General features: G+C 39.9%; 1 protein-coding gene across 2 annotated transcripts in view; it reads left to right on the top strand.

Moving 5' to 3' along the window:
* The first annotated feature begins 15,398 nt into the window (after positions 1-15,398).
* The window catches only part of ACTL6A (actin like 6A), a 27,994-nt gene continuing 19,394 nt past the window's right edge, over positions 15,399-23,998 (top strand). Inside the window, exon 1 of one of the 2 annotated variants that reach the window (XM_043473668.1) lies at positions 15,399-15,596. Coding sequence is in view for 1 of the 2 variants with exons in the window: in XM_043473667.1 (XP_043329602.1) it covers positions 15,572-15,596 (25 nt within the window). In the remaining variant the exon portion in view is untranslated. The remainder of the gene's footprint in view (positions 15,597-23,998) is intronic. The other variant, XM_043473667.1, reaches the window with a different exon arrangement.

Below are 23,998 nucleotides of genomic sequence, written 5' to 3'. Positions count from 1 at the left end.
GTCAGAGTCAGAGAAAGAGATGTATTGACAGAAGCAGAAATCAGAATGATGTGGGACCATGAGCCAAGGGTTGCAGGCAACATCTGAAGCTGAGAAGGACAAAGCATGGATTCTTCCTTTGAGCCTCCACAAGAAACATGGCGCTGTGAATACCTTGATTTATTCCTCGTAAGATTCAGTTTTGGACTTTTGACCTTTAGCAGTATAGGAGAAGAAGTTTGTGTTGTTTTTAAACCATGAATTTTGTGATGCAATGTTACAGCAGTAATAGAAAACTAATCACCATCTAAAGACACGATTAAGGGAAAATCCAGACTCTGACATCCCAATGTCTCAAAAGGCAGGAAAGCAAGGGCTGGAGTTAGGTGGCAAAATCATAAGAGGTTATCATTTGCTATTCTTCATCTTTAAAACTGAATAGCAGTCATAGCCAAATTCTCTCAAAAAGAAATGCAATGACCCTATGTTTATACACAGATTCCAGGGTGATTTGAAGTTATTTTGTCAGTCTACAAAGAAAGTTGGAAATTTTTTGAAAGATTCAAAGAAAGAGCTCCAAATGACAAAGAGGAGAGAGGATAAAAGAAAACAATTACTGCATTTTAGAAATACTATTCCATGTGTTTACATTTTACAAGATATTCTGTATAATTTGTGAGAAAATGAATTTTTAGGAGATCAAAAAAACAACCTGTGGCAATGAATTCTCATAAACTTCATGAAAGAGTATTTTTAAAAGTTTATTGAAACTTCCACACTGTTCTGTAAATTATTATGCTGTAATGGCATCCTCTAGGTCTTCTGAATCAGTTTATTTTCATTAAAAAATAGCTAATTGCAAAAGTTAACTTTATTAATATAGACACGTCCTCTCTCTCTTGCCCTTTGCAGATCTCTTTGTGGATGGTATTAGAAGTATACTGTGATGTAATTTAGGTATTTGAAAGTACATGTGAGGCATTATCTTCAGTGGGCTAATTGGATTTTTCTTAATAATGGATTTTTTTCTTGAGGTACAAATACATGTTATTCCAAGTTCCATACACTGAGAACTATTTGAAGGGGAATTTCATTTGGCATTGGTTCTGTTAGCCTTTCTGAGCTGGTGACCACACAACAAACAAGGCAGGTCAAACATTAAAAAGCTGCAGCCCAGGGTGTGAGCCTAGTTTGGAAAGCATATAAAAAAGTATAGCATTCAGGAAGCCCAGAGAGGTTGGCACTCTGTGAGTTCAGCTGTGCCTGGCTAGCTAGAGACATGGGCAGAGTCATGGGAAGGTGGGACCCCAGGCAGTGTGCCTCAGTGTGCCAGTCAAAATTTGGATTTAGCCTAGAGATAGAGTTCAGCCAGAGCCTGGGAAGATTAACTCAGCCATCAGTCAGAGCACAGAGTGGCTGTGTCATGGGCAGCTGCTCTCCCCTTCCTGCTCTCGTTTTTAGCCATTTTCCTGATATAAATGGAAAAAGAATGAGCAGGGCCATCCAAGTACATATTGGAGAATTCAACCGCAGGTTAGATTTGCTGAAAAACAAGCAAAACAACAAAAAAAACTCCAGTTCCCAGTAGCTATCCACCTTTCTATGCATGATACTAAAGACAAAAATTATAAAAGAAATGACTGATGTATTAACATCAATGTCACTGTGAAAAAGTTTTCAACTTATATACATCAGTCAATATTCACAAGTGTGCAAAGACACAGACTTCCAAAATATCTGTAATATGAGATCAAACTATCATTTAATCTATATGAATATTTATAACAGCAGAACATTAGAAACGATTGAAATATCAATCAATAGGCAATTGCTTAATGATACATGATCCCTACAGTGAAATTTGAAGGCTTTTTTGGTAAAATGCCAAGTAATAAATATTTTGGGGTTGTGGGCCATAAAATTTCTTTTGGCACTACTCAATCTGCAGTTACAGCACGAAAATGTCCATAGAAAATATGGAAACAAAAAAGCATGGAAAACAGTTCGTAATGAGGACGATAGTCAACGCTTTTCTCCTGTCAGGACTAAGACCTTCATTTCCCATTAACCTAATGTGATGGTGAAGTTTTTATTATCTCAGGCAGTCTATATATATTAACCCAACCAAGGAACTTAGTCCATTCAGTTAAAAAAAAAAAAGCATGGAGTGTTCCAGTAAAAATTTATTTACAAGACTATGTGGGTGACCCACTGGTCATAGTTTGCTGACCCTTATTTTTAACAATCATTTTTTTTAAAGTATGTAAATCCAGGTAGCTCAGACAGTAAAGAATCTGCCTGCAATGCAGGAGACCCAGGTTCAAAACCTGGGTCAGGAAGATCCTCTGGAGAAAGGAATGGAAACTCACTCTAGTATTCTTGTCTGGAGAATTCCACGGAGTCAGAGGAGCCTGACAGGCTACAGTCTATGGGATCGCAAAAAGTTGGACATGACTGAGCAACTAACACACACACATATATATAAAATGGTGGAAACCTGTCCAAATATATTAAGTGAAAAATGCACATTTCAGAACAGAATGTGTACTTACACAGTATGTTGCTACTTTATTAAATATTATATGTGTCAAGTTATAGAAATAGAACTATGTGTAACTATATATAATTATATTATATAATATTTATATTTTATATTATACATAATATATATTTATAATATATAAATGATAATTATAATATTTTTAATAAAATTTTATAATTATATAAATTATATCTTTTATTTTGTTTGTTTTTTTCCATTTATTTTTATCAGTTGGAGGCTAATTACTTTACAATATTGTAGTGGTTTTTGCCATACATTGACATGAATCAGCCATGGATTTACATGTATTCCCCATCCCGATCCCCTCTCCTGCCTCCCTCCCCATCCCATCCCTCTGGGTCTTCCCAGTGCACCAGCCCTGAGCACTTGTCTCATGCATCCAGCCTGGGCTGGTGATCTGTTTCACCCTTGATAGTATACTATCAACACTATCAATGCTATCAATGTTTCAATGCTATTCTCTCAGAACATCCCACCCTCGCCTTCTCCCATAGAGTCCAAAAGTCTGTTCTGTACATCTGTGTCTCTTTTTCTGTTTTGCATATAGGGTTATCGTTACCACCTTTCTAAATTCCATATATATGTGTTAGTATACTGTATTGGTGTTTATCTTTCTGGCTTACTTCACTCTGTATAATGGGCTCCAGTTTCATCCATCTCATTAGAACTGATTCAAATGAATTCTTTTTAATGGCTGAGTAATATTCCATTGTGTATATGTACCACAGCTTCCTTATCCATTCATCTGCTGATGGGCATCTAGGTTGCTTCCATGTCCTGGCAATTATAAACAGTGCTGCGATGAACATTGGGGTGCACGTGTCTCTTTCAGATCTAGTTTCCTTGGTGTGTATGCCCAGGAGTGGGATTGCTGGGTCATATGGCAGTTCTATTTCCAGTTTTTTAAGAAATCTCCACACTGTTCTCCATAGTGGCTGTACTAGTTTGCATTCCCACCAACAGTGTAAGAGGGTTCCCTTTTCTCCACACCCTCTCCAGCATTTATTGCTTGTAGACTTTTGGATAGCAGCCATCCTGACTGGCGTGTAATGGTACCTCATTGTGGTTTTGATTTGCATTTCTCTGATAATGAGTGATGTTGAGCATCTTTTCATGTGCTTGTTAGCCATCTGTATGTCTTCTTTGGAGAAATGTCTGTTTAGTTCTTTGGCCCATTTTTTGATTGGGTCATTTATTTTTCTGGAATTGAGCTGCAGGAGTTGCTTGTATATTTTTGAGATTAATCCTTTGTTGCTTTGTTTGCTATTATTTTCTCCCATTCTGAGGGCTGTCTTTTCACCTTGCTTATAGTTTCCTTTGTTGTGCAAAAGCTTTCATGTTTCATTAGGTCCCATAGATCTTTAATCCATTTTGAGTTTATTTTTGTGTATGGTGTTAGAAAGTGTCCTAGTTTCATTCTTTTACAAGTGGTTGATCAGTTTTCCCAGCACCATTTGTTAAAGAGGTTCTTTTTTTCCATTGTATATCCTTGCCTCCTTTGTCGAAGATAAGGTGTCCATAGGTTCATGGATTTATCTCCGGGCTTTCTATTCTATTGATTTATATTGATCTTTCTATTATATTGAATCTTTCTATTCCATTGATCTATATTTCTGTCTTTGTGCCAGTACCATACTGTCTTGATGACTGTGGCTTTGTAATAGAGCCTGAAGTCAGGCAGGTTGATTCCTCCAGTTCCATTCTTCTTTCTCAAGATTACTTTGGCTATTCGAGGTTTTTTGTATTTCCATACAAATTGTGAAATTATTTGTTCTAGTTCTGTGAAAAATACCGTTGGTAGCTTGATAGGGAGTGCATTGAATCTATAGATTGCTTTGGGTAGTATAGCCATTTTCACAATATTGATTCTTCCAATCTTTGAACACGGTATATTTCTCCACCTATTTGTGTCCTCTTTGATTTCTTTCATCAATGTTTTATAGTTTTCTATATATGGGTCTTTCGTCTGTTTAGGTAGATATACTCCTAAGTATTTTATTCTTTTTGTTGCAATGGTGAATGGTATTATTTCCTTAATTTCTCTTTCTGTTTTCTCATTGTTAGCATATAGGAATGTGTGTTAATTTTATATCCTGCAACATTACTGTATTCATTGATTAGCTGTAGTAATTTTCTGGTAGAGTCTTTAGGGTTTTCTATGTAGAGGATCATGTCATCTGCAAACAGTGAGAGTTTTACTTCTTCTTTTCCTATCTGGATTCCTTTTATTTCTTTTTCTGCTCTGATTGCTGTGGCCAACACTTCCAAAACTATGTTGAATAGTAGTGGTGAGAGTGGACACCCTTGTCTTGTTCCTGACTTTAAGGGAAATGCTTATTAATTTTTCACCATTGAGGATAATGTCTTTTTAGAGATAAAGAGATAATATAAGCAAAAGAAGAAAGCCTGAAATAATCCATGCCAAAATGTTACCCTGGAAATTAAAACCCAAATTTAGGATTGTAAAATTACTTTCTTAGGGTAAAATTTTAAATGTGTTTTTAAAAGCAATAATGTTTAAAACAAATTTAGGACACAAAACTTTTAAAAACCTACACATATCTCTGCTTGCTAGTCATGTGCAACCATTTTCATTTCTCTGTGTTCCCTTTCAGTATTTATCTGCTTTATATGTTTGTCAAAGTATGTCAGGTTTCCTGGTTTTCTCTGCCTTATTCCTATTGTACACTCAGAGGCAGCAGTTTGCAATAAACACAGCTTAATAAATGTTAGTTAATAGTTCTGATTATGATCATGGTGATAACTCTGGTGAAGTAGAGCAATTTTAGGTAAAGTTTTTAGAATAAGGCTTCAAACTAGTAATTAAAACTGTTATTGTCAAGTGTTTCTTAGGAACCTTTCAGAAAGGATATTGCATTGAGTCCTTTAGAATCTCTCAGTTCACATGTCCCCAAGGAGAGGCACCAGAAAGGAAGCATTGCTGTCTCTTTCTTACTGCAGCCCAGCGGGCACAGTAGGAATGGTGTGGATCCTTCTAACAACTGACAGAACAATACAAAAGGATCAAAGGTTCAGATTGTAAATTATTCTGCTTGCTTTTGTCACCCAGAGTCTAGAACCCCTAAACATTCTCCTGGATTTGGTGCAGCTGTAATGGTATAAGCAGTAAAATCAGAGGCTTTTTAACCCCTGTGTGACATTATCAACTATACAAAAAAGACCTTCATGACCCAGATAATCACAATGGTGTGATCACTCACCTAGAGCCAGACATCCTGGTATGTGAAGTCAAGCAGGCCTTAGGAGGCATCACTACGAACAAAGCTAGTGGAGGTGATGGAATTCCAGTTGAGCTATTACAAATCCTAAAAGATGACGCTGTCAAAGTGCTGCACTCAATATGGCAGCAAATTTGGAAAACTCAGCAGTGGCCACAGGACTGGAAAAGGTCTGTTTTCATTCCAATCCCAAAGAAAGGCAATCTCAAAGAATGCTCAAACTACCGCACAATTGCATTCATCTCACACGCTAGTAAAGTAATGCTCAAAATTCTCCAAGCCAGGCTTCAGCAATATATGAACCATGAACTTCCAGATGTTCAAGATGGTTTTAGAAAAGGCAGAGGAACCAGAGATCAAATTGTCAACATTCGCTGGATCATCAAAAAAGCAAGAGAGTTCCAGAAAAACATCTATTTCTGCTTTATTGACTATGCCAAAGCCGTTGACTGTGCAGATCACAATAAACTGTGGAAAATTCTGAAATACCAGACCACCTAACCTGCCTCTTAAGAAACCTGTATGCAGGTCAGGAAGCGACAGTTAGAACTGGACATGGAACAACAGACTGGTTCCAAATAGGAAAAGGAGTATGTCAGGGCTGTATATTGTCACCCTGCTTCTTTAACTTACATGCAGAGTACATCATGAGAAATGGTAGGCTGGAGGAAGCACAGGCTGGAACCAAGACTGCCAGGAGAAATATCAATAACCTCAGATATGCAGATGACACCACCCTTATGGCAGAAAGTGAAGAAGAACTAAAGAACCTCTTGATGAAAGTGAAAGAGGAGAGTGAAAAAGTTGGCTTAAAGCTCAACATTCAGGAAACTAAGATCATGGCATCTGGTCCCATCACGGCATGGCAAATAGATGGGGAAACAGTGGAAACAGTGGCTCACTCTTTTTGGGCTCCAAAATCATTGCAGATGGTGATTGCAGCCATGAAATTAAAAGCCACTTACTCCTTGGAAGGAAAGTTATGACCAACCTAGACAGCATATTAAAAAGCAGAAGACATTACCTTGTCAACAAAGGTCCATCTAGTCAAGGCTATGGTTTTTCCAGTAGTCATGTGTGGATGTGAGAGTTGGACTATAAAGAAAGCTGAGCACCAAAGAATTGATGCTTTTAAACTGTGGTGTTGGAGAGGCCTCTTGAGAGTCCCTTGGACTGCAAGGAGATCCAACCTGTCCATCCTAAAGGAGATCAGTCCTGGGTATTCACTGGAAGGACTGATGTTGAAGCTGAAACTCCAATATTTTGGCCACCTGATGCAAAGAGCTGACTCATTGGAAAAGACCCTGATGTTGGGCAAGATTGAGGTCAGGAGGAGAAGGGGACGACAGAGGATGAGATGTTTGGATGGCATCACCGACTCAATGGACATGGGTTTGGGTAAACTCTGGGAGTTGGTGATGGATGGGGAGGCCTGGCGTGCTGCGGTTCATGGGGTCACAAAGAGTCGGACACGACTGAGCAATTGAACTGTACTGAACTGACATTATCAAAGTCTGACAGTTGGTAACCAAAGTGAGTAATCTTAGAGTAGTGTAGTGTGATTCTATATAAACTATCAAGGGAATGTATGAAAATAATTTCCCACAAAATAAAGGCTTTCCTGTAGTCAGTTTAGGGACAGCTGGAAGATGGCAGTTGTTAGAATCATCTTCAAATACTGATGATTTCACAATTAATTTCTTCTGTTTCTCATATGTTTAAAAAAACAAAACAAAACCAAACTTTGATATCATTTTCTTGCCACCCAAAAAAGAACAACAACAAAAAACCCACCTTCTCCCCAATCACCAAGAAGCTAAACCCTATAGCTTGTTCCTAGGCTGGAGATACAGAGCATACTGCAATTAAAATGTGCGTACCACCTATTAGGTATACCAAATGCTTTATCTTTTGTTTGTAACTGTCTTATTCATATGACAGAGTGAAGATAAAAGACATCAAGTGGAAAGGTTGTACACCCCCCCACCGCCCGCCATCTTCTCAAGCTTTGGTGGAAGTCTAAGCCTAAATGGTAAAGAATCTGCCTGCAGTGCAGGAGACCCAGGTTCGATCGCTGGGTCAGGAAGATCCTCTGGAGAAGGGAATGGCAATCCACTCCAGTATTCTTGCCTGGAGAATCCCATGGACAGAGGAGCTTAGCAGGTTACAATCCATGGGGTCACAAAGAGTCATACATGACTGAGTACCTAAATGAGCATTTGGGATCCGTTCTCCAAGTAGCAATTGAAATGTGTTTGAAGCCATTTTCACCAAAACGTGGGGACAGTTATAGTCCCTGAGTGGAACCAGGGCTCATTTATCCCTGTATTCCCATTGCCTGGCCTAAAGTAGGTACTAAATAAATTAGCTGATCAAAGGTTCAGCTTGCTTTTGTCATCCAGAGTGAATGAATTTTGTCTCATGAATGTACTCCTGAGTGTGGTACACAGTGAAACAGTAAATTTAATCCGTAAAATCAGGAGCTCTACCTATACAGCTAATAAAGGAATGAAACTCAGTCTTGACAGAAGTTTGATAAAGTTCTGTGTTGGTGAGGCTTGGATGAAAAAGTGTACTTTCAAACATGTTAGTGAGGAAATGTAAAATGTACAACCTCTGTAATTTGGCAATGACCATTGAAATAAATGCATATGCCCTGTGACTCAACAATTCTATTTCTGAGAATTTATCCTGCATAAAACCTTTCTCACGTATGCACACAGATGAGGATAGTCGTTGAAGAATTCTTCACGCTAGCAGGAGACAAGAAATAATGTAAATGTCCATGCATAGAGAACTGGTAAAATAAATTATGGTCTATACATGTAACAGAATTTTGTCTGATGTTGAAAATGATTAAGATAGAATTATACAAACTAACATAGAATGATCTTCAAGGTATTATGGTTGAGTGAAGGAAGTCAGGTGCAGAACAATATGTTCAGTATGCTGTTGCTTATGTAAATAAACAAAATATAGTGGGAGGAAAGGATACAAATACATGCTTTTATTTGAAAAGGAGATATCTGGAAGGTTCCAAAAGAAACTGAACAGTGGTTCAGTCTGGCAGGAGAAATTGAAGAATTTCAAGGACTGGAGGAAGAGACTTGCTTTTCACTCTGGATTATTTCAATTTCCAGCCATGTGTATAGACTATCCACTAAATTTTTTAAAATCAAAATGTTCAAAAGTAAACATCTTAGTTTCCAAGGAGAGTGCTTTTTAAAACTCACTGGCATAATGTGAGTTACCATTTATATCAGAAAAATTGGAGAGGGGGGAGTATGTCTACATAATTACTTGTAGAAGCATAGAACATCGCTGAAGAGGAGGTTTGGCAGCTGGGGACTCAGGTAGGAGGGAGACGTTTCTTTTTGTAACTTTTCATTAAAAAAAAAATATATATATATATATATTTATATATATAATAAAAATGAACACTTTTGTTTTTAAAGTATACAGAAAGTGTAGCAGAAATAGAAAGGAAAAGGTATCTTAGGAAGTAGGAACAGAGTGCTTGGTAGTTTAAAATCCTGACTTTCAATTACTGTTGTTACTGTGTGCATACTCAGTCACGTCTGACTCTTTGTGACCCCCGTGGACTGTAGCCCGCCAGGCTCCTCTGTCCATGGGATTCTCCAGGCAGGAATACTGGAATGAGTTGCCATTTCCCACTCCAGGGGATCATTCTGACCCAAGGATTGAACCTGCATCTCTTGCATCTCCTGCACCAGCATTTGGATTCTTTACCACTGCACCACCTGGTAAGCCCTGACTCTTTTAATAGCTGTGTCATATTGGGCAACTTGCTGAATCTCTAGGCCTATTATGTAAAACCCTCATGGGGATGTTGTATAGATTACATGGAAAATATATATGTAGAGCACATTTCCTATGATAGCATCTATTAGGAGGTCAGTAATTTGTAGTCATTATTATCACATGGATGAAATTCTTCTGATTCCAAAAATGGTTTCAATTGTTCTAGTGAAGCAATTGAAGAGCATAAACCTTGGACTCTGTTCAGTTCCTTGGGCTGTGTAACACTCCCATAACATGGTGTTGGCACTGACCTATATAAATGGGAAGCCCAAGAGTTGCTGCAAAGCAAACCAAGGCAGCATAGTACATCTTTATGTCACCAGTTGATTAAATGCTGACATCGTTTACTTGTGACTTCTCATAGAAGCTGTATCAAATGAACAAAGAGATTTTTAAAATGATAATGAAACAGTAAAGACTTGTAAAATCCAGAGAGCATCCAGCACTTCATCTGCTGTCCTTTTTTGTCTTTTCAGAGTCACATTGTTAATACTATAACAAACCTATTCGTATGTTATAAAGGTACTAAGCATGATCAAATATAGTTTCATTTTCTGTCTCGGTCATTTTGTTTGAAATGATTAGCAGATCTCTTAATTATTCTAATGGCAAATAGATGTACGAACCTGACTGATGATATGCCTGTTGGTAAAAAAAAAAAATCCAGATATTTATTCTTTTATCTCAGTAGTGCTTGCATGAGTGTTTCATTTTTGGAATTTCCATAAAAAGAGGAGGGTACTTATGATGACTCTTTATACATACAAATATCCACATAAAAATGTTTACACTGAAAGTTTGTTTTCATAATTGTTAATGTCATGTATTTTGCAGCATGAAATAATTCTAAAATGTATGTAAGTTTTTGTGTTATTCTTAATAGATGATAATCCCTTGAACTTGTTTCCTAACTTGCATGGATAACAGTTACAGTTCTTCTTTTCAGTCTAAACTTGATACAGGCTAAGGCAGAGGACAAAAGCAGTAACATTTTGTAATGACTGCTCTGATCTGAATTCTGACAGAGCTGGTGAAAAGGAGCTAGGATACAGCATTAGATGCTTTCTGGTGCAGAGTTACAATAATAGAAGACCAGCGACCCAGTGAGGCAAAACTGAAGGTTGCACCTTCATCCCAGGAAATTCTTGATGCTTGGAGATTACAAAGGATTTCTGAAAGGGCACTTATTTTTATAGATCTGGATTCAGAGTCAACCACTGAGCAACTCCTGTGGGCAGATAAGTTTACATACATGTTACTTCAGTATCTTTTATTTTTAGCTTGACATACAGAACATGCGGACTCAGGTGGGGAAATACCAAGTGTTTTTTGGTATATTATGCTCTTGAGAACTGACACACAGACAATAACCTTGAGTTGTTTAATCTGAGTAGCTATCAGTAACAATAATGTAGGCTGAGCCAAGACTTTAGAGAAAATATATTAGGCTATCAAGGAGAAATATTAATGTAAAAAAACCCCTCAGATATTTTATATTTCATAAAGTAGATTCTGCTGGGTCAGTATTTTTCTTTTAATGTATATTTTACTATTTTTCCTAATTATGGAAGAATGCAAGAAAATAAGCTGTCATGGAGTAAGTCTTGCCTTAAAGGGAACATTGTCATGACTCCTGAGGATGCACACAGCTCTCTTAGAATGCTGAACAGGTTTTCTTTCTCAGCAGTCCCTTCCTCCAATACATGAGGACCAATACGTTCATTGTCCTATTACATCTTTTGCTGATTAAAATTTATGAAAGTCTTATGTGTGCCCTTTTATCTGCATTAACATAGGATTAGTCTTGACATATCAAATGTGTTCTGAAGTTCATTTCATTGGAAGTGTATTCATGTGTTTTATAAAGCAATGTGTCTCCACTGATACATTAAGAGAATAAGCTGACCTGAAATTACAAATGATCTTGTTCTTCTAAAATGAAGTATAATTGATTTATAATATTATATTAGCTTCAGATGTTCAACACAGTGATTCAGAAAATTTTTATAGATTATAGTCCATTTAAAGTTACTATAAAATGTTGGCTGGTCCCTGCTTTTATCTGTTTTCTAATAATTTTCCAAATTATAAAGTGAAGCAGAACCCTTACTTTAAGTAAAAACATCTAACTGTGATTTTCAGTATTTTCTCAAGCAATCTCTTTGTGCTGTCAGATTGAAGAGTCCCCAGCACTCCTGTGTGTTGTCTGTAGGAGAAGACAGAAACTGCATCTCAGGCCTCCCTGGAGGCTAGGGATGTGGTCCTTTGTAACCCTGAAGAACTGTTTTGTTTCCTGATGGACTCTCAACTAGTGGGACAAATATTTCAGTCTTTTTCAACCCAGATGGTATCTTAATTCCATGGGAGATGTTAGAGACAATACTGAGGTATCAGTATAATCTATTGATATTGCGCTATATGAATTACTCTTCATTTAAATGGTAAATTGATAAAAATGGATTATTGTGCACTCTAAACACAGTCTCTCTTCAATATTTAACTACTAAAGGGATAGTTTTTATATTTTATTCATTTTTACACCTCATCAGCTTTATTAGTCTAACACAATATAAAAACATACAGTGGAAATGGGAAGTCCCTGGTGGCTTAGCCTGTAGAGTCTGCCTGCAATGCAGGAGACCTGAGTTCGATCCAAACGGAATTGTTTGGGGGGTTTGCTGTGTATCCACAGCGAGAGCTGTAGTCATAGGGACCACCGTTAACCCGTAGTACCTGGTGCATGTGGTAGGTGTGTTCCATGCACTGCCTCAATAAACTCTTTCTATAAGGGATCCAATAGTAAATATATCCTCCAGCTAAGTGCCACACAGCCTTTGTAGTAAAACTCAACCTGCCCTTACAGAGCAAAAGCAGCCATAAATGAATAAGCTCGGCTGTGTTCTAGTAAAACTTGGTTTATCATCACAGAAATGTGAATTTCATATAATTTTCATATGTCACAAAATGCTTTTCTTAAAAATAATTTTTAAAAAATTTTAATGGAATAATTGTTCTTAACTCACTGCACTGGTCATACAAAAACAAAGCAGATTGCAGGAAATTATAGTCATTATCTTGTAATAACTTATAAGGGAAGAGAATGTAAAAAAGGAATATATATTTATATGTGTGTGTAACTGAATCACTTTGCAGTACACCTGAAACTGACACATTATAAACCACTATATTTCAATTAAAACTTTTTTTAAAAATTAACATTAAAACAAACAAAAACAAGGCAGGGTAATTTGGCCCTGGGGCCATTGTTTGCTGACTTATGCATTATCTCATTGGGTAAATGATGTTTCTAAATGATTGGGATATCCTGATGCAGGGAAAGATTGAAGGTGGGAGGAGAAGGGAAGGGCAGAGAATGAGATGGTTCGATGGCATCACCATCTGGTGATGGAGAAGGAAATGGCAACCCACTCCAGTTCTCTTGCCTGGAAAAGCCCATGGATGGAGGAGTCTGGTAGGCTACAGTTCATGGAGTCACAAAGAGTCAGACACGACTGAGCGACTTCACTTCACTTCACCTACTGGACGGACATGAGTTTGAGCAAACTCTAGGAGATGGTGAAGGACAGGGAAGCCTGGTGGGCTGCAGTCCATGCAGTTACAAAGAGTCAAACACAACCTAGTGAGTGAACAACAACCGAGATTATACTAAGTGAATAGTAAAGGGTTTTCTCACTAGCCTTGTTCCCTACCCTACAATCACTTTCTGCCACTCTGCTGGCACTGAGATTGATGAAGTTATTCAATTGTTCTTAAGGTTAAAAACTACCTATAGGTCTAGACTCTAGACAAACTAATTTAAGGACGGCTATTAACCTGTTTTATTGACTATGCCAAAGCCTTTGACTGTGTGGATCACAATAAACTGTGGAAGATTCTGAAAGAGATGGGAATACCAGACCACCTGACCTGCCTCCTGAGAAATCTGTATGCAGATCAAGAGGCAACAGTTAGAACTGGACATGGAACAACAGACTGGTTCCAAATAGGAAAAGGAGTACATCAAGGCTGTATATTGTCACCCTGCTTCTTTAACTTATATGTAGAGTACATCATGAGAAACGCTGGGCTGGAAGAAGCACAAGCTGGAATCAAGATTGCTGGGAGAAATATCAATAACCTCAGGTATGCAGATGACACCACCCTTATGGCAGAAAGTGAAGAGGAACTAAAAAGCCTCTTGAAGAAAGTGAAAGAGGAGAGTGAAAAAGTTGGCTTAAAACTCAACATTCAGAAAACTAAGATCATGGCAGTTGGTCCCATCACTTCATGGCAAATAGATGGGGAAACATTGGAAACAGTGTCAGACTTTATTTCGGGGGGCTCCTAAATCACTGCAGATGGTGATTGCAGCCACGAAATTAAAAGGCGCTTACTCCTTGGAAGGAAAGTTATGACCAATCTAGATAGCATATTAAAAAGCAGAGACACTACTTTGCCAACAAAGGTCCGTCTAGTCAAGGCTATGGTTTTTCCAGTGGGCATGTATGGATGTGAGAGTTGGACTGAGTGCCCAAGAATTGATGCTTTTGAACTGTGGTGTTGGAGATGACTCTTGGGAGTCCCTTGGACTGCAAGGAGATCCAACCAGTCCATCATAAAGGAGATCAGTCCTGGGTGTTCACTGGAAGGACCGATGCTGAAGCTGAAACTTCAATACTTTGGCCACCTCATACGAAGAGCTGACTCATTTGAAAACACCCTGATGCTGGGAGGGATCGGGGGCAGGAGGAGAAGGGGACGACAGAAGATGAGATGGCTGGATGGCATCACCGACTCGATGGAGGTGAGTTTGGGTAAACTCTGGGAGTTGGTGATAGACAGGGAAGCCTGGTGTGCTGTGATTCATGGGGTCGCAAAGGGTCAGACACGACTGAGCGACTGGACTGAACTGAACTGATTAATCTCAAGGTTTACAACCGATATGCTGAAGAGTTTTAGTCAGAGTGACAGGACTGTGGTTTGGGAGTTTTTATATATCAAGCTGCCTGCCAAAAGGCAAAGGGACAAATTGTTGTAATAATCCTGGGGAGGGACAACGGTGATCTGACTGGGTTGGTAGACACAGGAGACTAAGAACAGACCCATCCGAGATGTATTTAGGATTAGGTGCTCGCTCAGATGAGGATTGATTACATTGCATTACACCTGCCTCACAGGATAAAAGGAATTTGATGACACATTTTAAAAAGCTACTAAAGTTAACTGGGATACTGTATCATCTCCTCCTTTTAATTATTAGTAACCACTTTTAAAATTTCAGGGTCTTATCGTTTTGTCTGGTTTACTGATGCCCTCTACCCCAACGTGGAGCATAACATTCAATTTCTTCAGAGTTAGTTGAAAATACTTTTTCTGAAAACAAAACAACCCACCAAACCTCATTCACTACAAGCTCAAACCATGGGTACTCCTCTTGGAGACACTTTCTCAAATTCCAGACTTTTTTCCCCGGAGGCTTATCTTGCTTGCTCTACCGGATTCCCACCTCTCCTCCGCTCGCAGCTACACCCTAAGCCCGCCCCAGAGTCTTGCCTCCAGCCTTCCTCCTCCCACTCCAGCTCCCTCCGCCCCACTTTCCCTCCCACTAGAGAAGCCCCGCCTTCCCGGTTCCGCAACCCAACTCCTTCCCTCCTTCCGTCGCTTTCCTCTCTCCCCGCCCCTATGGCTGCCTTCGATTGGCTAAACTGGCTGTGCCGCGACAAGGACGCAGCACAGCCTTATTTTTATTGGTTGATGTGTAGCCGGGCCTCTCGTGATTGGCCGATAGAAGGAGACAGCAAGTGTGACTGCGCTCCGGGTGTGTGTGGCCGCCGCTTTGTTGCCTGAGGGGGGTGGCAGTGGAAGTTAAGGGAGTCGGGGGCTAGCGCTTCTGCAGACCCGCAGTCGCAGCCGTTGCAGTCACTTCGCCGGGTGGCCCTTACGTGTAGAAGTCTCGTCGACAGCAACCATGAGCGGCGGGGTATACGGGGGAGGTGAGTGCGGTCAGTCGGGAGAGCGCGCCTTTTTATCTTGTGGGGTTTGTAACCGCCGCCCCCAGCCCTCCCCTTCCCGGCGGCCCTTCCGGTCTCCCCCTGGGGACCCCGGCCTCCCCGCCCCATCCCCGCCCCGCGCTCTGCCCGCTTCCGGAGCCCACCCGGCTCGGCGAGCGCTACCGGCGCCGGGAGTCGCCGCCCCCTACAGCCCCTTCCAGCCTGGGCCCGCGGAGGAGCCGGCTTTCAGGGCTGCGCGCGGTCCCGGGGCTGGCCGGTCAGCTCCACTCGGGGGCTGGGCCAGTGAGCCGCGGCTGGAGTGACTGGCCTCAGGGTCACCTCTCTCCCAGCCGGCTCTGTCGCGGTGTGCGCGCCCGTTTAAAGTTGGGAGGTCCCAGCAGTTCGTCGGCGTGGGTGGAGGGTTTCCGCGGCGTCCCGGAGGTGGCACAGCGAGCCGCGAGGAGTGGAACTGATTGGAGGAGTCGTGGCCACTCAGGACACAGCCTCCTTCTCCATCCGCGCTCACGCAGCCTCACGCCTTTCAATAACATCTCCCTGTTTGTTGACTGTGGATGCTCCGGAGTTATTCGTGGGCGACTCTGCCCCGGCATAATTTAGGAACGTATGCAAATTAAGGTGCTTAAAGATGGGTGGGCACTGGTGTAGTGAAAGATTACCACGGGCCTGGGTTGTAATATCAGCCTCACCACTTAGTAAGCTCATTGGCCTTGGGTAAGTTACTTAACTTTTGCCAACTTCAGGCTCGTCGTTGGTAGAATGATAATTCCTACCCATTGGGGTGGTTGTGAAGATTAAATGGGGGTAGTGCTACCCTTACTACTAAAAGTATGATCCAAGGAGCAGCGAAGCAGCATCACCTGCAAGCTCTTTAGAAATGCAAAATCTGAAGGTCCACTCTAAATCTACCGAATTGGAGCCTCCGTTTTTGCATGATGCCTAGATGAAGCATTGATGTATATGATTCATGTTTTGTGTTTGATGAATTAGAGAAGAAAGAAACCCAAAGTCGTGCTTTTGTTACTGTGTTTAGTAAGGATACTGTTTTCTGAAGGGATGGAATATTAAAGGTAGGAGGTGAAAATAAGCTTTTCAAAGTTTTTAGTAGTTTTGAAGTGAAGCTTGAGTTTCTGCTCAGGTGACACGCTGGCCCTCACCATCTCCTCCATGTATGTTTCTGGTTTTGATTTCTGACATGTAAGAATCAGTAGTTTTCCATTTTTACTTTGGAGAAAGCCTAGTGGATCTTCATGATTTACTTTTTCCCCATCTGAAGATGTAATCCTGACAAAAAGCTGAGTATATGTGCTCATGGAGGCTGCTGACTCCGTTTTTTGTTTTGTTTTGTTTTTGGCCTTACCATGCAGCCTGCGGGATCTTAGTCCCCAGAACAGGGACAGAACCAAGCCCCCTGCATGGGAAGCACAGAGTCTTAACTACTGGACCACTAGGGAAGTCCCTGCTGATTGTTTTGACTCTCAGGTTCACTCCTCCAAGAACCTAAAGGCTGTCCACTGAGTATTTCCTTACAAGTCATTGTTTAATGTGACTAAGGTAGTAATGGATACTAATAATTCCAACAGTTAACATTTATTGAGTGCATCCTGTGTACCAGGAACTGTTCTTCATGACAGAGGCTTGTCATGCATTGTATTTAATACATGCATTGTCAGTTAATCCACAATAGGCATGGGAAGTGGTTCTACTTATCCCCATATTATTAAGGAAGAAAACAAGGCATAGAAAAGATTAACCAGCCTAGAGTTATGTAACTTTCTGGCAAGTGGGCAGCAAGAACTTCTGGGATAAAGAAAAGGCATTTCAGTAAAACCTTTCCTCATTAAAAAAAATTTTAAGTCGTTTTTCAACTATATAACCACAGCATGTTCATGTATGATTTAGATATTCAGAATAAACATCCCTTTGTTCATGTCGAGGAATATATCTTAAAGCCTGTTTCACATATAAAGTATTTAGAACTGACAAAAATAAGTGTATGATTTTATGTTTGAGCTACTACTGTATGACCAGTATTTATATTGGGTCATATTTTCCAAAAGGTTTATTGTGAAAGGCAACGAAACTTCCCACCCACATTTTGTGTGTAATTAACTTAGTAGACTGTATTTTTAACTTACTTGCTTATAAAATGAATGTTTGTAGTTTAATTTTGAAAATTGGCAGCTCTTTTATTCCAGTGGTTATTTCTGATCAGATCTAATACTCATCTTTAGCTTTAGATATAACGCGTAGTTCATCCAGATTTTCATGCTTTCCGTGATTGGTTTCTGGGCCTACTCATTGCTCCTGTGTCTGTCTTACATGGTACTCCTCTGCTTCAGTCTCCTTTCCTTGACAAAAATAAACAGGTATACTACTGCTCCATCTTCGATAAATCATTACTTTTATCACTCCACCGCACCCCTCATCTCTAATCTTAAAAATTTCTCAAAATCATCTTCCCTGTGAATTGGGGCACCCTTGTCCAAACAAAAAAGTAAAACAACCTTCTCACCTCCTCGCAAAGTCATTAGCTTCCAGTGTCATGTTGGAATGTTTTTAAGATCAGGTTAGAAGATTGTCCTCATTGCTCCGTGTTTTCTCAGAAAAATCACTTCACCCCTAAACTTGGAAGCCATTTACTCAGGAGTAAAACGTGTGTGTGCCCAGTCGTGCCCAATTCTTTGTGACCCCATGGACTGTAACCCACCAGTTTTCTCTGTCCATGGGATTTTTCCAGTAAGAGTGCTGGAATGGGTTGCCATTTTCTTCTCTAGGGGTTCTTCCTGACCCAGGGATCAAACCCAAGTCTTCTGCATTGGCAGGCGGATTCTTTACCACTAAACCATGAAGGAAGCCTTAGTTTTTAACAGAACAATAGACTTACACAGGACGACAGAATAGACTTAACTGATAGACTTAATAGAACTACAGGAAATAGACTACCTCTCATCCTTAAAAAAAGGAAAATGAACATATGGAAAATTCCAAGAATCAAGAGTCTTCCTCAAATTAAAATTCCACTGTGTCCAGTTTACCACACTAATTCAGTTCAATTCAGTTGCTCAGTCGTGTCCGACTGTTTGCGACCCCATGGACTGCAGCACACCAGGCTTCCCTGTCCATCACCAACTCACTCCCGGAGCTTGCTCAAACTCATGTCCATCAAGTCAGTTATGCCATCCAATCATCTCATCCACTGTCATCCCTTTCTCCTCCTGCCTTCGATCTTTCCCAGCATCAGGGTCTTTTCAAATGAGTCAGTTCTTTGCATCAGGTAGTCAAAGTATTGGAGTTTCAGCTTCAGCATCAGTCCTTTCAGTGAACATTCAGGACTGATTTCCTTTAGGATTGACTGGTTTGATCTTGCAGTCCAAGGGACTCTCAAGAGTCTTCTCCAACACCACAGTTTGGAAGCATCAGTTCTTCGGCGCTCAGACTTTGTTATAGTTCAGCTCTCACATCCATGGAAGTGATGTGAAAAACCATATCCTTGACTAGACGGACCTTTGTTGGCAAAGTAATGTCTCTGCTTTTAAATGTTCTGTCTAGGTTGGTCATAACTTTCCTTCCAAGGAGTAAGCGCCTTTTAATTTCATGGCTGCAGTCACTATCTGCAATGATTTTGGAGTCCCCAGAGATAAAGTCTGTCACTGTTTCCAATGTTTCCCCATCTATTTCCCATTGAGTGATGGGACTGGATGCCATGATCTTAGTCTTCTAAATGTTGAGCTTTAAGCCAACTTTTTCACTCTCCTCTTTCACTTTCCTCAAGAGTCTCTTCAGTTCTTCTTCACTTTCTTCCATAAGGGTGGTGTCATCTGCAGATCTGAGGTTACTGATATTTCTGCCTGCAATCTTCATTCCAGCTTGTGCTTCCTCCAGCCCAGCATTTCTCATGATGTTCTCTGCATATAAGTTAAAGAAGCAGGGTGACAATATACAGCCTTGACGTCCTCCTTTCCCTAAAGACAGGTATAACTGAATTGTTAGATTTTTCTTTTCACAAAAATTTTTTGGTGCTTGTTATATGCAAAATATAGCTTCTGCCTTCAAGAAGCTTGAAGTCTTATAGGTAAGTCAGCCAAATAAACAGACACTGTATTTCATGTATTTTTAGTTGTACAACCACCCCACCCTGCATACATTTAAAGAGCTGAAGTTGGAATAATATTGATGGCATGGCAGAGTTTAATCGGCAGCATGGTTTTTTCTTAGTGGTACATGAAAAGTCTTTTATTGATGAGAAAGGATGTTGACTAATTCAGTGGAGTATGTCGGTAATGACAATATATAGAAGGTACAAAGGTAGCACAGACAAGAAAGTTCTTAACTCAGTGTGGAGGAGTCAAGGGACCTTACAAGGGATGTTATGAGGATGATGAAAGAGGAATAGAGAGGGACAGCATATGCGGAGTAAATGGTGTGTTTAGGAGACAACATAATCTTCAGTAATGCAGGTGTATGAAGTGGGAGGAGAGACTGCTGCCAGATTACGCTAGGTCTTGTATGTCACTCGCGTGGAATGATTTGAATTTTATCTTGCAGATGATGAGAAAGCACTGCATGATTCTCCCCTTTGTTTTCGTTGAAGAATTTATGTACCAAAATGTTCAGAGTTAGTTTTGAAAGGAAAACTAGGTAAAATCCAGAAGGTAAAGATGGAAGCAGAGTACCATAGGGAATTATGGTAATTCCCAGTTGAGATAAGAACTTGACTCAGGCAGTGGCAATGGCATTAAAGAAGAAGGGATTTGAGAAATGTTTAGCAGAAATATATGGCAGAATTGGATGAGGGATATGAAATAAGAAGGCGTTCAGGAAAGTTGTTGCCTCTGATGACTGGGACCACTAACTGTGATAAGCACTGCTGAGATTTAGATTAGGCAAGGTGGGGGAAAGGAGACAGTACTTCAGGTATGTTGAATTTGAGGTACCCAAGGGACATCAGGTGGAAGTAATGTACAGTAAGAAGTTTGAGATACGGATTAGGTGAAGGTGAGGGCTTGAGGGGTAAATTTGAGATTGGAAGCATCACTAGGTAGAAGTTGAGGCTGTAGGAGTGGAGCAGGTTACAAAGGCTGGCTTAGAGGAGGGGCTCCCTCCCTAAGGAGTCCATGGATATAACTATCTATATTTTATCTTATTTTTTTTTACATTCTATCTGAGAACATTCTAAGAAGATATTCATAAATGTCCCAAGCTGTGTGTATTAGTTTGCTGCCATAACAAAGAATGAGTGACTTAAACAACAAAAATTAATTTTTTCATAGTTTTTGAGGGTACCAGTCTGAGATCAGGTGTTGACAGGGTTGTCCTTTGGAGGTTTTTTTCCTTGTAGGTCTTTCTCCTTGGCTTACAGTGGCCATCCCTTGGTGTCTTCACATGGTCTTCCCTCTGTACATATATGTGTCCAGCTTTCTTCTTCGTGTGAGGATCTTCGTGTGAGGAGAGTAGTCATACTGTATTAGAGTCTACCATAATGATCTTATTTTAACTTAGTCATCTCTTTAAATACGTTATCTCCAAACATTTAGTTACTTGGGGTTAAGACTCCAAAATCACTGCAGATGGTGAGTGCAGCCACAAAATTAAAAGATGCTTGCTTCTTGGAAGAAAAGCTATGACAAACCTAGACAGCATATTGAAAAACACAGACATGACTTGGCTGACAAAGGTCCGTATAGTCAAAGCTATGGTTTTTCCAGTAGTCATGTACAGATGTGAGAGTTGGACCTTTAATGAAGCAGACTGAACACTGAAGAGCTGATGCTTTCAAACTGTGGAGTTGAAGACTCTTGAGAGTCCCTTGGACTGCAGGGAGATCAAATCAGTCAATCCTAAAGGAAATCCGTCCTGAATGTTCACTGGAAGGACTGATGCTGAAGCTGAAACTCCAATACTTTGACCACCTGATGTGAAGAGCTAACTCATTGTAAAAGACCTTGATGTTGGGAAAGGTTGAAGACAGGAGGAGAAGTGGGTGACAGAGAATGAGATGCTTGGATGACATCACCGACTCAAAGGACATGAGTTTGAGCAAATCCTGGGAGATAGTGAAGGACAGGGAAGCCTGGCATGCTGCAGCCCATGTGACTGAACAACAACAGGACTTAAGCATATGAATTTTAGGATGAAACGGTTTAGCCTCTATCATTGCACAAGGGTCTGTGACACAGAAGAGATTAAAAGCCCTGGTGCAAGGTAAGAGGTTGATCCTTGAGAGCAGGAGTAGAAAGTTTTGGTTAACCAAGCAATTAATTCATTTAGTTAGGATATTTCTTTACCCAAGAGTATTCTGGTTAATTAAAGTCTTAGAGCTTACCAGTTCCTGTTCTTTGGGATACTGCTTTACCTACTGTTTATACTTAAGTTTACATGCTGTGGTGAAAATAATTGCAGTGTACTGCTTTTAAGGGCCTTTTCTTTAAGACAAAATAATTTGGATCAGAGATTGTGTAGAGAAAAGTTGATTACTTTGGGAAATGTAACAAATGCAGAAGATTCCTTTCAAATTAGAAATAAACATAAGTGGCTCTTCATTTTATTTCAATAAAAATGAGTTACTGTGCTGTAAAGAAACCATCTCTCAACTGTGATCATTGTAGTGTAATAATCTTTAATACTTATTTTAGTTTTTGAATACTTAATATTAAAAAATATAATATTAAGTTTGTATGTGATACTTCTGTATTCACTGCTAAGATTAAATAAGTGTAATATTTTGTCATATTTGCCTCAGTTTATGAAATAAGATATTGTTGATACAGATTCCTCCTCTCTGCTTCCTTAGAGGTAACCAGTGAGCTGAAGTTGGGATGTAATATTCCCCAATCCTATGCATATTTTTATACTTTGATTAAGTGTGTGCAAATCCATAATGAATTAAATAGTATTAAAATATGTGTGCATAGTAACTAGGTTTTTAAAATAATTCTTTTGAGATTTATCCATGTTGATACATGCAGATCTGGACTATTCACTTTTAACTGCTATGTATCAATAGTAAATATTTCACTGTATGAGTAAGCTGTAGTTTATTTCCCTACTGAGAGACCATTTAATCCACCTTTTCCTGTGGCAAGCAGTATGATGATAATTATACCAGTACACTTATGTGCTTTTTATGTACCAGGTATTGCTCTAAGTGCTTCCATACTTCGAGCATCTTCTGAGATAGAAACTGTTACGCTCATTTTACGTATGAGAAAATTGAGGCAGAGAGGTTAGTAAATCACCTGAGGTCACATATATAGCTAATGAGCATTCCTGTACATATCTGCTTGTGATATACGTGAGAGAGTTTCTCTAGAGAAGATATAAGTGTAATTTCTATGTATGCACATTTTCATCTTTAGTAGATGTGACTAAATTCCCCAGAGTGTTTGCATCAGTTTACAACTTTTGCTGGCAAATGTGTAAGAGCTCCTCTTTTTCTACTTCTTTGACAATACTTGGTCTTACCAGACTTGACTTTGTCAATTTAATCGAGCTAAGCAATATTTATTTTTAATAATTCAGTGAAAAATTCCTTCTTTCAAAATCAATACCTAGAAAACCCAAGTGCTTTCTTTTATGAAGTGTGCTGTTTTGAGTTAGAACCTGCCTGCAGTGCAGGAGATGCAGGTTGGATCCCTGGGTGGGGAAGATCCCCTGGAGAAGGAAATGGCCACCTACTCCAGTATTCTGGCCTGGAGAATCCCATGGACAGAGGAGCCTGACGGGTTACAGTCCGTACGGTCGCAGGGAATCAAACATGACTGAAGTGATTGAGCATGCATGCATGCGTGCACATTTTAAAAGTATAATTAGAGGCTTTTCTCTGAATTTGAATATGAAAAAAAAGACAGCTTTCTCTCTCAGCATTAAACTTTTATCTCTACAAATCTGTGAAATGTGTAAACTTTGGTACCTTCATTTTAATGATTTTTACCTGGCCCATGTTATACCTTAAACTCTTATTCTTCTGGTTCCTTATTTTTCTTGGGGTTTTGCTAAATTTCTTCCCAAATTCCATGAAGTATAATATTTAATGTATGAAAAAAATGGTATACCTCAGTGTACTGGATATCTCTCCTTGGCCCTTCCAGATCCACTTTCCTCCTATGTCTGCCCGCTCTGTCCCTTAAAGGTTGACCCTGGTACACTGTATCTGTGAACTCTGTTGACTTTTGGTTTGGCCCATGGTACAGAGAGGCCTGGTGGGCTACAGTCCATGGGGTCTTAAAGAGGTGGACATGACTGAGCGGCTAAGCACACACACAGGGTAATGGTACTTCCTGCTTTGTGCCTCTTGTCCTGGTGTAATTATTAATAGGGGCTCCTGCCACGTTTAGAAGTAGCTCCGTTTGGATGAGAAATGATATGATCACCCTAGCCAGTGGGGA

This window comes from Cervus canadensis, chromosome 7 (genome assembly GCF_019320065.1).
Source record: "Cervus canadensis isolate Bull #8, Minnesota chromosome 7, ASM1932006v1, whole genome shotgun sequence".
NCBI lineage: Eukaryota > Metazoa > Chordata > Mammalia > Artiodactyla > Cervidae > Cervus > Cervus canadensis.
This window is presented reverse-complemented; position numbering and strand designations above follow the sequence as displayed.